Source organism: Castor canadensis, chromosome 4 (assembly GCF_047511655.1).
Source record: "Castor canadensis chromosome 4, mCasCan1.hap1v2, whole genome shotgun sequence".
In the NCBI taxonomy this organism is placed as follows: Eukaryota; Metazoa; Chordata; class Mammalia; order Rodentia; family Castoridae; genus Castor; species Castor canadensis.
Window position 1 is genome coordinate 62,022,321 of NC_133389.1, and position 15,667 is coordinate 62,037,987.

Sequence of the window (15,667 nt, forward strand, 5' to 3'; positions counted from 1 at the left end):
TTCCTACTTCCCCTTCCAAGAAAGTGGTTGGATTTAGGGCCTTATCAGTAATTAAAGTCAGGTCATCCTTTTCTAGCAAGATAACTTCATACTTGAGGATCCTAGAATCCGTCAGCCATCTACCCACCTTCTGGTTTAAGATCATTCTAACTTGATGGGGAGTGCTAATAACTAGACTTCCCCCAAAGGTGATTTTTCTACTTTCTTCAGTTAGAAGGACTGTAGCCGCTATTGCCTGAATACACTCAGGCCAACTCAGGTGACGGGAATCCAGGGTGACAGGAATCCAGGAACTTAGATAAGAAGGCCACAGGTTGATGTTGACACCCATGTTTTGGGGTTAGTACCTTAAGAGCAACTCCCTTATTTACATTTACAAAGAGGTGAAAAGGCTGTTCAAGAGAGACCAAGGCTGTGGTAAGGGCTTGTTTTAGCTCATCTACTTGTTTTATTTCCTCAGGGATCCAGTTCCTCTTTGATCAATTTCAGATATAAAGATTTAGTTTTAAGGACATATGAGTCTATCCACAACTGGCAGTATCCCACTAAACCAAGGAACTTTCTTAATTCTTGTTTTTTTCCTGAGAGTGGGAGACCAGTGATTCCTTCTATTCTTTCTGAACCAATCCTTCGTTGGCCCTTACTGATCAAATGTCCCAGGTATTTTACTTCAGGCTCAGCAGATTGTAACTTATTCTTTGAAATACGAAGTCCCTGGTTTCCCAAAAATTTATAGAGCTAATGGTTGTGTTAATCACCTCCCTCTGTTTATCCCCTTATTATTAAGTCTCTCAAGTCTCTTATATTTTCTCAGTGCCCTGGGGTGTTGTTATCCCATCAGGAATCTTGATTAGGAGACTTAACATCAGCCACCAGGACATTTTGTCCCAGGGGATGTTCATGCTCCCAGCAGAGAGCCATGCCACTCTACGGATTGGGGCTCTTTCCTCCCCTGAAAAGAGAATTCCCAAAAGAGATATTAACGCAGCCCAAGTATTTATCTGTGGTCCCAGAAATTGATCAACCTTTTCTGAGACCCTGAAGGGATCCTCGAGAAGGGGTCACAACTCCTTTTTAAAATTTCAGACCTCAAAGATGGTAATTTCACCTCCTCCAAAGGGAACCTCCTTGAGAGGAAAGAGGGAGTGGGGTTTTTCTTCTTTAGACTGAGGAAAAGGTAGATCTCAAGGTCTCAATGACATTGTTCTAACTCCCTTTGAAGTTGCAGTGGGGAGGGGTTCCTGGTAGGGAGGGAAGGGGCAGGAAGTTGATGGGAGGCAGATGTGGAAGGACTGGAAGGGGAAGGTGGGGAAGTGGGAGCCGGCTCTGGTGCCTTAGCCAGAGGAGCAGTGGGATAATAAGGGTAGTAAGGGAGGAGAGTAAGTCCCAGTTCGAAGGAGTTTTTTGGGTTTTTTTTCTTTTCTTTTCTTCAAGTGGAAACAGGACTATGGGACTCTGTCTCTGACAGAGGGCATATTCCGTCTCCTCTTGGTGACTGAGCTCTTGTCGTTTACATGTTGAATTAATAGTTTGGCAAACCCAGTCCTCATCAGACACAAATTTCAGTCATAAAACCAAAGGCTTTAAGATTGGCTCTTGGGTCCAGATAAAAACAGTATTTGACCATTCTTTGTTTCTTTTTCCCATTAGTACGATAACTATCATCCCAATATCTTAACATCTTTCCTGGGGTGCTCTCAGAGGGTATTTTATCCTGAATCTTTGTTTGTTGGCCTCCCTCTTTGCTGCCTTTATTTCCCTCTTCTGGTTGACTGTGCTCTGTCTATCAGGAGCTCAACTCCCCTTTTGCCTTGGAGGTTTCTTGCACTCTGATGCTCTTTCACTTTGTCCTTCTCTTTCACTTTGTCCATCTCTGGCTGCATCCCTTCTTGGAGCTTGAGGCACCTCTTGGTAGCTGGTGAGTCAGTAAATTCCTGCCCTGGATTAGATTCAAGAACCTAGTTCCATTTTGAACAGTATGAGGTCGCCTTGGAACTACAGATCAGGACTCCACTTCCCTTCATATCACCAACATGTCTCATTCACGCATCACACAGCCTCCAATGTCCCGACCACCAAGACGTTACTTGGTAACCCTCATGACGTTCTTGTCTTGGTCTGTGCACAAAACTTACATGATCTTCGTGGTCCCTGTCTTCAGAACTCTTTTACACATGTTGTCAAGAAATTCTGGAGTCCAAGTTCATTTGCAGATCCAGAAAATTGTCACCCTCAGCCAAACCTCTGGCCGCCACAACCAGGGCTCCCCTTCCTGAACAGAATGTAAAATCCCGGATGATCCCCCAAATTGTTGGTGCCAAATACAGACACACAAGAGACAGAAAAAATCTAGACAAGGCAATTTCTTTTGATCAAAAGGGTACAAGCATGTACTCACTCCAGCTGAGCAGACACTCGTGCACAAAATGGCTGACAGTGGCTTCTCCTTATTCCCTGACACAGTTGTACCTGCCCCTCACCTGGGATTTGTCCAGGTCAGAGATTCACAGTCTTCCTCAATTAGCTAAAAGTCTTGGGGGATGGGTTAGGGCACAGATTGGTGGGCAGTTTTCACAGACAATGGAGCTGTACAAGAATCCAGAAGAGGAAACAGGAACCCTTCAAATATCACAAGTCACCTAAGATGGCGACCTGAGGAATTTTAAGTAATCTAAGAGGGTTACATACACTTTGATAAAAAAGTTCATTTTTCTTACAAGTGTATAGGCAAGAAGTTTAATAAAAGAAAGGACAAAGCTCCCAGTGAAACAGGGAGGAGTGCCGAATGGGTTGCTATTGAAGTGATGTAGTCTAGGGTTTTTTAATCCATCTACTCCAAAGTGATGCTCAACCTCTATGATAATTAGGTGTGCAAAAAGCAGCATTTTTATTGGCTGTGTCTGTAATGTTCTGATTGATAGTGCTTTTTAAACCATAGGGTGTTGTAGAACAGCTCAGACAGAGATGGGACACCAATGCTTTCAGGAAGCAAGTTTATTAAGCAGGCTGGCAGCAACTCAGCAGATTCGCATCCAAAGGCTGAGCCCCAAGAACAAAGGGGGCTTTCCTTATATGCCATTTAGAGCAGTTACAGAAGTGGGGGGTACAGCTTGTCCCACACATGGTCACATACTATTTCACTGGCCTCATTAACCTGTGGAGTGAGGTAACCCTTCTCTAGTCTCTATCTACTTGACATTTCTCAAATCCAGTTTTTTTTTTTGTTTCACTGTTGCACTCATTATCTCCCTTCACCCTCTCTGCCTTCCTGCTGTAAGGGGTTTGAAATTCCTACTAGTCCTGTTAGTGTCCTCATTCTGGTCCTTCCTACTTTTCCTTTTTTCTACTCTTTAAGATCACAAGGAGATCATCATGGAGTTTTCCAGGGACCCTTTTGTCCTGGCTGTACTAATTTTAGCTAACTACCTAACCTACTTGATCAATCATACATTTTCTGAGTTGGAGGAATAAGATGGTTGTGTTGTCTAGCAATCCCTAATCATTAGATAGTGGATCAGGGTGTCTAAGGTGGGTGCTAAAACATGGAAATATGATCTAGACCTACACAAAACACAGGAAAAACAGGTGAGTTTTAGCACTTCCCTTTGCCAGGCATGCCTTTCATTTTCCCCTCTCTACCCTTCCAAGCAGCCTTGCAACTTACTAACCATCTCTAAGGAGAAGGCAGATGCAGATAGCCCCTTCTTGTCCTCCCTAATTTAGCATCAAAAAGGAGGTGGGAGGAGGCTAGCTGCTCTGTCTTTTCAGTTTTTACTTCCTCATTCCAGTGTTGAGTCTGGCCCTTTTAATGTTTATTAAAAGTAATATAATTTTCTTGTTTCCTCATTTAGCTATCCTGCCTCAATAGGGGGCAAGGGAAATGGTGACATTGATAAAAATTTGGACAGACGTAGTGAATTGTAGTCTTCCCTCCCAACTGTCATTATTACAGCCTTTAGGGATTCATTTTGAGCTACCTGTACCTCCCAACCCCAAAGTGTGTTAATGTGAGTTTCATTTCCAGAGAGCATATTCAGATGACTGAGGCACTGCATCCAAGGCCTACAATAAGGTGATACATCTGTTTTGAGCAGATGGTTCCTCCAGGGTTCAAGGAACAGGCCACACCTACCCCTGTAAGGATGGATGATCCAGCTTGTTGGAACATCCACCATGCCAGGATTCTGCCCTGTCCCTGCTATAGGCTGAGGGTTTTGAATTTTTTAGAATCTCTTCCTCATACCCACAGACTGTGGCTCAAGCCAATGCTTTCCTCACCAGAGGAAACTGAAGTGATGGTAGGCACAGTTTTTAATAGGAAGGACATTTAGCTAAAATCCAGTCAGGGAAGAAGAGCCTCTTTGACTGCAAAAATAATACTCGTTGACATTTTCAATAAAAACATTTGGTTTTAAGTATAGACATTGGATTGTATAGTTCAGTGGTCAAGCATTGCCTGTCAGTTCCAATGGCCTAGGTTTGATTCCCCAGCACTACAAAATAAACAAACAAATAAACAAGAGTAGACATTGGACTTCCTGACAATAAATCAAAAGGCAATTATTTTTCACTAAACTCTTTGAAAAGATATTTCTAGCCCTGTTTTCTAATTTTTGAAAATAATTCTCCACTGTAAATTTTAGTCTTTAATCACGTGGCGTGGGTATTACAGGAAGAGCCTGGGAATTATGTTGAGAGATTTTATAAATTAATACATGTCAAAAAGAGAGTCACACATAGCATATTAAAATTCTCTTTTTCTGCTATACTTACTCATATCCAAGCCTGTCATCTCTAAAAAATTGTCCTTAGCTTTTCAATCACATTTCATGGCACTTATGTGCTCTGATTTCTCAGGTGAGGACTTTTTTAAAGTCACAGCTCTACCAGCAGTACCATGAGAGGAGGATGTTTGCTTGTTTTACTTTATTTTACTTTATTTCAAAAGAGCAGCAAGAATAAAACACTACTCCAGCTCCTAGTGGTGTAGCTTAATAGTACAGCACGTGCTGAACATGGAAAAGGCCTGGGGTTCAATCCCTAGCAACAAAACAAAAACAAAACCTACCTTGCTTTTAACTGCAGTACAGAATCAGTGAAGGAAAAATATTGAGCCATTGGAGGGAAAAACTAGAAAAGATTGTCAGGGAGACCATCCTGTCATCAGTCAGGAATTCTACTATTAGAACCAGAAGCATCATTACCACCTTGGTTAGGCACTGAGCATATGCCCAATGTGTCTCACAGGTTTAGTCTCATGGTCCTTCTGCTGGCTATATAGTCAGTAGAGAAAATCACTAGATTTTCAAATAGGTGAGTGACAGGTGTTTTGCTGCGTTTTAAGGAGCTCACTCAGGTACAAGTGTACAAACTGAAGAAACCAGTTAGGAAGCATCTGCAGTAGTGCAACAAGAGATAAGTACAGACTCAACCTTTCTGGCTGCTCTCAAAAGGACAGGAATAACTGGATTTTCTGTAGAAACACCTATTTGCTCTCTAGCTGTTTTCGGGTCCCTGTTCCTAAGGGGATACTCTTGTTCCTCTCTGAAGATCTGGATGCCTCTACTGCATGCTCAGTGAAACATCACTATTTCACGTCACATGCAGAAATGGAGGAAATTAAGCTCCAACCAGCACTAATGTCCCAAACTATGGCAATATCTGCATCACAGGGAAAGTGAAAATGGTTCCTCTCTCTCCAGTATGGAAGGCAATCTTGAAGCCTTTCTTCAACCTAGAAAGGCTTAGATAAATTACAAGTGATTGACCAGATGCTTTTACCTGCTTTTAAAGCAGAGTAGTCCTTCTTCTAGTACCCCTGGCAGGTCATTCACTGACATCACTGTTTTGACACCCTATTCAATTGCCATGACTGCCTAGGGGTTACCAGGGTAACATAACCTTGGGGAATGCAAAGAGGGGCAGAACCAAGTTCCCGAACCTTGGAAGGATTGATTGATCTCATTAATGTATGCCATAATGAAGAGACAGGCAAGGACCAACTCAAGCCTAACTTGAAAAAATAAATTTTGGCCAAGTTTTATATGATGAGTGTAAACACTGCTGTAAATTCCTTGTTGTGCAGACCTTTACAATACCTGTCCTCATTCCATAATAAGTCCTAGGCACCCTCTCAAGGAAGAATGAACCTATAGATGTAGCCTTGACCTTCAAACTGATAAAAAATTTTCCTTATGATGTGCCCTTGAAGATCTCCTTCATGGGTAAGCCCTGAGGAGCCAGGAGCCCCCAAAACTCTAAGCTGAGGATTTCCTCATATGTAAGAAGCCAGAGGCCTGCATTCTTGAGGAGGAATGCCAGATAACAGGGGACCCTCAGCACAGCTGAGAATCTGGGTCTTTTAGCTGTTTTATAGGGACTAAAGGGAAGAGAAATGCAGGCCGAAGAAGTGTTGAATGTCCCCAATCAGTCATGCTGTGCTGTAGGCCACCCTGTTGTGTAGAAGCCATTCCCATTGTAAAGTGGGCACAGAGTACAACAGTCTCTATAATCCCATGGGAGTTTGGCTCTATCCATGGGATCTCCAACAGCCATGGCTGCTCTACTGTTCACACTTTTACCACCTTTCCACCTTTTCCTCCATCACTCACTTAAAGAGGTTTTTCTTCTCAAATGTTTTCTGCTTCCATACCAATAAGTAATATGTCACATTACCAGGAGGTGACCACTGCAAGGATCTAAAGGTGGGGAGAGGGTAGAGGGGTTAAAATTGGTCAAATGTAAAGAGATCGAGGGTTGCTCCTTGTGTCTATGCTCCCACACCCCCCAGAGAGTCGTTGTGCAGATGGTGCCTGGGCTGTGTCACTGAACTGTATCATTCCCTAAAAGTGTGGTAACCAGAAATGCTTGGTAGCATGTAACTCACAACCTATGTGGCTTCAGAATTTTATGTGCACAGAACAATAAAGCAGGCACAAAGCCGTAAATTCTAAGCCAGCTTTGTGGCCAAGTGGTAGGAGCACTGACTTATTACTGAGAGCCCAGCTTCTTTGCTTACCAGCTGTGTGATGTCTGGGGAGCCACTGAATGCCTTTGATACTAAATTTCCTGATCTGTGCAGCAATATTAAAACTGCTCCTCAAGGCCAGACTGCTTAGCTCAGGGTGGAGTGCTCCTATAGCATATGTAAACCTTGAGTCCCATCCCCAGCACTGAAAATAAATGCTCCTCATATAGAGCCTCAGAACCCCCATAAGTACATGTTAATCAAAAGAAAAGTATATGACTTTGCTGTGTAAAGTCACTTATAAAATCACTCAGAGCAATTTTTAGCAAAATTAGAAGCATGTTCTGAACCTCAGACAAACATGAGGGGGCTATTTCTAGGGACTAGAACATCGTAAACTTAGCTTTGTTTTAGGCTGCTAACCTGCTATCATGGTCAGAAGAGAAAGAAATGTTAGGAAAAGGAAGGCAGTTATAGGAGAAGTATGACCTAGATCATCACCGTTCTGAACTGGCAAAATAGAAAAATTCTAAATTTGTTCAAGTTGCCATAAAAGAGATCATCTGAAGGGCTGAGAGATTAGCAGTTTCTTGAAAAGAAACAGGATTTCAGCTGGTTTAGGAATGACACAGATCTAGTGTGAGATTCTTGTATTCACCCAGTTCCTATCTCTTTTGCCTTGCAGTGTAGCAGCTCCCTTTGACTACTTTTATCCAGGACATTAAAAGATCACAGAGGCCAGACACTGAGGCCACTTAGACCTGAAATTCGGGGTCCTCTCCCACCAGTGCATTGTGTGACCCATCAGGCAGAGTTAGGTGCCTTCAGTTGCTTCAGTGCTATAGCAATAAAGTGTTTATATGGACCTAATAAAATGCAATACTTGGAAGAACCAGAAGAGAACTATGGGCAGAAAACAAAGAAAGTTCAGAGACTCTGCATGCCCCAGTGAGTTCATCTTCCTTCTTTCAAGGTGATGATTTTAGTCATTTTACGTGCACAATTTTATTCATAAGAGAAAGGGAGGAAAAATTCAATTTCAGAAGCTTCTGAAACACTTGACCCTGCACTGCCTGAAAATATACTGTACATTACACACAGCCTTGACCTGCATCCCTTTCTTTCTAGCAGCCTTTCTATTGAATAGGATTTTTTTTCCTCCTTTTGTAATATCTGGGAGCTGTGGCATTTTTAACAGACTATATCATTTGGAGTAACATTCTCTTGAGGTGGGCAACTGAGATGTATAATTATATCCTGAGAAAAATGATGGTGGATGAGAGGTGGGGGAGGAGGTTATTGAATCACAAAAACATGTTTTCTATTCAGAAAAAAATGACAGTGTGCAGGATGTTCAATTTCCTTCTGCTCTGTGGCTATGGAGAGTGCGGCATCTTAAAGTAGAGAAGTCATTGGTATTCACTGGAGCTTGCCCGATTTCATTTTTATTGTTTTGGAGACTTATTACGCTTTCAGAGTGGTTCCCAGGTTTGCAGACTTTTCTCTTTATATATGGGATAAGGTAGTCAGAGAAAACACTTTAGTTACATTTTAAGTAGAATAAAAGCATAAGTATATTTATGAAAATTCTAACAGAAGGCTCAGTGAGACCATTAACTTAAATCCCCCAAATACACAAAGTGTTTTTTCATAATAAAAAAACTATAGTTGGTGCATTAAATTGTACCTGCATATTAAAAACCTGCCCTAAGCACTAAATACTGCCTAAATGTGCGTATCGTGTTCTAAATTCCTCCCATAAAAGGTGTGCTGGTGGGAGGATGGGCCATCATCACCTGATTCCCAGACTCATCCTTGAGTCACTGCTCCTGGGATGGAAAGTCCATAGTTGCCAAATATTGATCTTCCTCATGCTTCTCTCAATCATCACTTCTGCTCTCCCTCATTGGGCTTTTCCCCCAAAATCACCTGAGCTTTGGTTGAATTTGACCAACCAAAGTGATCAGTGAGTGATAGAGAGGAATCAGAGGCTGTACTTAAACTTGAACATAGTAGAGAAATTTAAGGAGCAGATAAGTTTCCCCTAAACCACCAGAAGCCAATTGTTGGCATATGTAAAGACAACACTGCTTCTTTTGAGTAACAGAGCTCTTTCCGTCTTGGTACTAGAAGGATTCAAAACCTGGTTGGCTCTAATTTCAGCAACATTGATAAGAACCATTCCTGTCTAGATATGATGAACCATTCCTGTCTAGACAGACTATATGATGATTACTTTCTTCCCAGGAATATTGATTCAAAGTAGAATTCTAATCAAAGCATTCATTTAATTTGTGTAATTTTAAAGGAAAGTGTATTACTTTTGGCCTGTTTCTTAAATTATCATGTTATTGTTGTACTGGGGACTTTTGTAAGATAAAAAGATAGTTGAATAAACTTTTGTTTTTGCCCAAAAAAAATGCATAGGAGAAGAATCTTATAAAGTGGGCTCTGACTTTGCTTAATTTATTAAAAGAGCTGGTCATGGTGGCACACATCTGTAACTATAACACTCAGGAGACTAAGGCAGGTACATCAAGAGTTCAAAGTCAACCTGCACTACATAGTGAGTTCCAGGCCAACCTGGGCTACATAATGAGACCCTGTCTGAAAAAAAATGTTTAAATGTCAAAAAGTATATGAAAAGGGGTATAACAGATTTACTGAGTAGCAAAATTTATAGCCAACCCCAGGTTCTTGATTTTCTGCATTGTATTTCACCAGTTGGTGGGTTTATTAGTGAATGTTTATTTCATGGTGTACAAAAACAAAAGAAGGAAGTGGACTGACAGTGGGTTGATATCAAAGGAAGAAAGAGTGAAATGTCTGTTACATCTGAGGTCACATGTCTGTGCCAGGCCAGCTGCAGACCAGATGTGAAGCAGTATTCTACTGCTGACCTGTGTTCTTGTCCATATTGCTATTCTTGCTAGGAGAATTCCTGATAGAGAAAAGCAGCCTGGTGCTCACAGTGTGAAGGACCCCGTATCACATCATGGCTTCTCTGAGCAGGTCTGGAGCTGTATAATTTTATAACTGGAAACTTAAACACTTTACTTCTGTCCTACTTTAGGAGTAAGAGGGAGTTTAAAGTCTAAAAGTAAATATTTTCTCAGATATTTTGAAAATCTAACAAAAATCTGTAACATTTAAAACTAGGTCTGTCTTAGAAAAGAATTTTTAAATCTTCATAACAAAAGTTTAAAAAAAGCCACCATAGGCAATCCATAAAGCCCTTGGTTCCTCTCTCTGGTCCCCTTAGGTATGTTACTTGTTTTCCAAGCCAAGAATAAGAACACATGGTCTTACTGATGCAGATGGATTCATGGGGAGATTGCCTATGTAATTGGAAGCAATACTTTTGAGACCATATTCCTAGGGAGTCAGGAAATGGTGGCGTTTATCTGTGGAGGCAATAGTCAGCTGATCTTTTTTCTCAGAGCACCCCTTTTTTGTTTTTTAAAAAATATATTTTTGCTATTTCTAGTGATTCACATAATTCCTTGCAAGGAAGTTGTATAACTCATGGCAAGATCTGCCATTGCTTCCCTGCAGTGAGCACATATCCTATGAGATAACAAAGTATTTCATTAAAATATCAACAGACCAGTTTTCTTTTATATTCTCTTATTGTAAACCTTCCTTTATAGACAAGGTAGTGATCTAAGTATAAAAAGCAATTGTTGTCCATGTGTATTTAAATAGACTTGCTACTGTCTTCCCCTTCAAAGTCATTGTTAGAGCAGTGAATTAAGAGTTAAAACACATTGAGATCTGTCTCCATCCCATGTCCCTCAGCTATAGAGCAGGGTGGTCACCTCTCTGTGCCTGCCTCTACCCCAGTGAGCATAAGTTGAAACAGTGGAATCGTTCATCTGCAGACATTTGTTGATGCCCACCATAGGAAGAGCTCAGCGGTGGCCAACACTTTGGCCCCATCCTTTGGAAAACATTCTGGAAACTGTAGGTCTCAAATGGATGAGATCTGGTATTTCCCCATCTGTTGATTTGTATCTGTTTCCTGGGCATTGATTAAATGAAAACAATGAAATGAGAATAACTGCTTTTAAGTGAAAGGGCTCTCAGAAGTGCTTTGAGTACCACACATATTAAGCACAGGAGCCATGCGAGTGCCAGACTACCGGAGAGCCTCTGCTTGACAGGAGTGGGATGGGCTTCGTGGGGCTCAGGTGCGACTCTGCCTTGGGTGATACAGGAGTATCTTCCCCATGAGTTAGACCGTGGTTTTACTGGAAGATTTCAGTGTCTCCCTCAAAGTCAGTTATCTTCTTCCATCTTCCTACAGAAAAAGATCTGAGAACTTTTTAGATGGGTGGAAAAGGCAGGAGAAAGTGAAATTGGTAATTAAATCATGACAAATTCAAATTGTTGAAAGTCAAATAATAGTAATTACTCAACTGTAAAATAATTGTCATTCATAGACTAACAAAGACACTATTCAGAACATGAGTATCTGACTTTAAAATCCCTAAAGCTATTTTTAAATGCGTATTATAAACAGAATAGAAATGAAAGTTTTGTAACTTGTTACATGTTTATAATCCCTGATTATATAATGGTCTTATTCTTAACTAGTGACATTTACTTCATATATTTTTATTTGCTTTTTTTATTAATAACCCAAGATGTTTTAATTTGTGTCCTGCATCCTACAGTATTTTTTTTTTTCAGTCCTAGGGTTTCAACTTAGGGCTTTGTGCTTGCTAGCCAGGTGCTCTACTACTAAAGCCATGCTTCCAGCCATCCTATGTTATTTTACCCTCAGCTAGCAATGCATATTATTTGTTTGTTTGGTTTTATTGGGAGTGGGGGGAGCAGTACTGGGGTTTGAGCTCAAGGCCTATACCTTGAGCCCCCTCCACCAGTCTATTTTTGTGATGGGCTTTTTTAAGATAGGATCTTGCAAACTATTTGTCTGAGCTGGCTTCAAATTGCGATCCTCCTTACCTCTACCTCTTGAGTACATAAGATTATAGGCTTGAGCCACAGGCACCTGGCTCCCCAGGTTTTTTCATAATGATAAATATAGTGTAAAAATATTATGATAATAAGATATCAGTCATGATCACAACCTAGAGACCTTAAATTAAGATGGGCAATTTAAACTGAGTTCTTACGTTTGTGTTGTTATATTTTCTCTCTCTCATAAAGTGGTGTCTTTTCTTGATGTTCTGTGGCCTGAGATTAGATAGTATATGACATTAGTAGTACCAGTACCCAGCAGGTCATGTTAAGTGTGGATTTCACAAATCCTATTACAATAAAATCTTCAAACTGTGGACAGATGATGCTATGGTTTTGGATATGGCTATCACCTAGGTTTCATGTGTTGAAAGCTTGATATTGACCATATTGAGAAGTGGAACTTTTGAGATGTGGGGAACTTCTCACAAGAAGTTCTTAGGTCAGCTGAGAGTGTGTCCTTTGAAGGGATTATGGAACCCCAGCCTCTGAGGCTTCCTGTGTGACAATAAGAATTCTCCCCTTCACAAGTGTTTGCCCCTTGACACCATCCACAAGTAGGCCCTCACTAGAGGCTAAACAAATAAGGCCATTTGGACTTTCAGCCTACAGAACTGTAAACTAAATAAAGGTCTTTATTAAAAATAGCCTGCCTCTGGTATTTTATTACCATAGTAGAAAATAGACTTAATACAGGCAGGTTTTTCAAGACTTAGAATCCCTCACACACTTAAGCTGTAGAATAAAGCTTTATTTTGACATCAAAGCCAAAACTTATGGTAACCAAACAACACAGCCCTTCCCTCATTAGTTATTGAACTAATTATTGAATTCATACTATAGGCCTTAGCTCTAGGCAAAAACGAAGATGAGCATGCAGTCCCTGCTCTCAGGGACCCCATACCCTAATGGCACAGACGAACATGAGACAAGAAATCAGTTTTATTAAGTCTTTCTTGCTGCCTTTCTTCTCCCCATAACCACCTTATAGTAAGTTAGTTGACTATACAAAGGGGAAATATCACCGGTACTAAAGTGGAAAGAAAGCCCCAGATTATTTTTTCCCTGGTCCAGTGAGAGAGGACATTTTCATTATAACTAGAACAGGAAAAATACATCTAATAACAAGAAGATTAAAGATCCTGGGCACAGTAACACCAAATCCTTAAATAAATGGACATCTAAGCTCCATTGGAAATGAAGAGAAAACTCAGGCAGAGTATATTACAGAATTTTAGCCTTGAAGTCATGAAGTCTTAGCTTTCCTACTTTGACTGTTTTAACCAAAAATAACCTTCTTTTCAGTTAGTGATCAGGGAGAGAAAAGATATCTTCATGTCTCTTATAAGAATATTGAAAAGGGTAATATAATTAATAAATTGAGAAAATGTTCATTTTTTTCTTTATTAAATATTCAGGTAGGATAGGCATGAAACTTGTGGCCATTTTTGGTGGATTTGTAGCAATAAATTACAGATTCATTCTTCAACCTTCACCCGTGTTTATATGATACTATCTAAAGGAAGATAAAGCTTAACATAAATTAAATGTAGTATTTCATTATAAAATATCTTCATAATCCCTTATCTCATCCTCGTGGACATTCTTTCTTGCTTGACCATGGCTTCATATTTTTAAGGCCCTCTCCTTGATTAAGATCCCTCTGTTCACTGCACCAAATTGTAATGCATACTGTCACATCCTCTTTCTTCCAGAGCTTCTTTGAAGGGCAGTCTGCACCATGGGATTCTGCTAAGAAAGATGAGAACAGAATGAAGAACAGATACGGGAATATCATTGCATGTAAGTGTTGGCAACATAATTGTGCTGTTATGTAACTTTCTCTCCACAGCTGATAAGATTGACCACCAGGCTCATATGGTGAGAATTTACATTGTGATTACTGCCTTGGTCCTGCAAGAGCTGGTGCTATGCTCATACTAAGGGAAGGAAAAATTACCTGAATACCCCCACTACATCAATGCACTTTCACTCTGGGCCCAGTTTTACTTTTAGATTTAAATTTTGGGGGAACATAAGTAATGTTAAAATGCTGAGAAGGAAAATGCATTTCAGAAGGTGTAAACATCCTGGTCCTAATGTTTCCCAGCTGCTGTCTGAGAATGAATAGAAATAACAGCACACATGTGCTATCGTGCAAGGAGCTCAGAGTTCTCTGCACACATTAACTCATTAATCCTCTGGACACTGGGTTAGGTAGGTCAGTAATAGCCCCATTTTAAGGGCAGGAAAATGAAACTCAAGTTAAATGATATTCCCCATATCACAATACTCATTAGCAAAAGAGCGAGGGATTATATCTCAGAAATTCCCAGTGCCGGTGAAGCTGAATGTTACCAATCCATAATGCTGCAGATGGGTTTTAAATCGAGCCCAAGCTCATTAATGTTCTGTAACGATGCAGAGACTCATGGTGATTGATGGGCCTCCTTCTCCCAGGGCTCAAGCCATCCATCCCCAGCATTAAACTGCTCGAAATCATACATGACCACTTCAAGGTACTGCACTGTTAGAACCTAACAGAATTCAGAGTATTTATAAAGGTATGGAGAGTAAACAACAGCAATGTTCAGCTAGACCTAGAGAACAAACATCTCGCTTATCATGTCTTACTATGTAGAACAAACTTGGAAGGTTTAGATATTCCAGGAGAACAATGTATTAGCTTTATTGATCGTGAAAGTACATTGAAATTCTGTTTGGCCAAGTTAGTATTTCTTGGTTTGACAGTGCAGTCTCTACAGCAGTGATGTACTCCCAAATGTCTGTGACTGCTGAAAAGCTTCTATCCATTCAAGCCCCAGAAAGTCATTGACTTTGGTGACTGTTGCCACCAAATAGTGGATTTGGGCTTTTATTTCATTTTTATGATTTTGAATTTAAATGGTACATGAGACTAATGGTTACCATATCAGTCAGTGCAGATTCTCAATGTGTTTTATGCAAAGAAAAGAGGGTAAGGCTTAGATGGAATATGAAATCTCCCAACTGAGCATGGCTTGGTTTCCCTTTGGCCACCAGTAAAGTAACTACCGACTTCGCAGGGTACAAGTGCTGGCTTTGTGTGTTTTGCTGGTCTGTTTCCAAGCATGACTAGTTACTTAGGCTTCATGGTGTGTCACAATCCTCTGTAGACAGGAAATGCTGCCATGAGGTCTAGGCTTTGACTGCCCCTTGGTGAATTTAGCTAGCACTTGGGGGACACTTTCTCAGTATTGAACAGTGGCAATACATAGGTCGTTGAAATGATATATTGTCCCTGCCCCCAGGACAGAGCAGACCACACTCAGAACAGATCTCTGTAGCTGTGATCCAGTGTGATGACAGCAGCGCATACAGTGTTGTTAAGGCTCAGAGAAGAAAGACGTTTCTTCTTAGCCCATACAGATCCTTCCCAGGCCCTTCATGTTCTCTGGAAGCCCATGAAACCTTGCACTGGTAGTGGCTGACTGGCTCCTTCCCAGGAGTCCCTCCATCGCCACACTAAACCCTGAGGGGAGTCACAGAGATACAGTGGGGTATTCACTTCTTATGCCAGTAGAGGCAGACTTTGATGAGTCCTTGTCCTGCAGTCACCATAATGTCACCCATCTGGGACTCACGATGAGCACACAGAAGGCCATATCAAGTGATGCCACTTTAAGTATACTGAGAAATACAATTGGCCTCTGTCCAGTACAACTTTGATCCCATTTC

General features: G+C 40.8%; 1 protein-coding gene across 13 annotated transcripts in view; it reads left to right on the forward strand.

Annotated features, from left to right (window-relative positions):
- The window catches only part of Ptprm (protein tyrosine phosphatase receptor type M), a 747,535-nt gene that overhangs the window by 604,887 nt on the left and 126,981 nt on the right, over window positions 1-15,667 (forward strand). For all 13 annotated transcript variants that reach the window (XM_074070314.1, XM_074070316.1, XM_074070315.1 and 10 more), the window contains one exon: window positions 13,666-13,753. In XM_074070314.1, coding sequence (XP_073926415.1) covers window positions 13,666-13,753 — 88 coding nt within the window. The remainder of the gene's footprint in view (window positions 1-13,665; window positions 13,754-15,667) is intronic.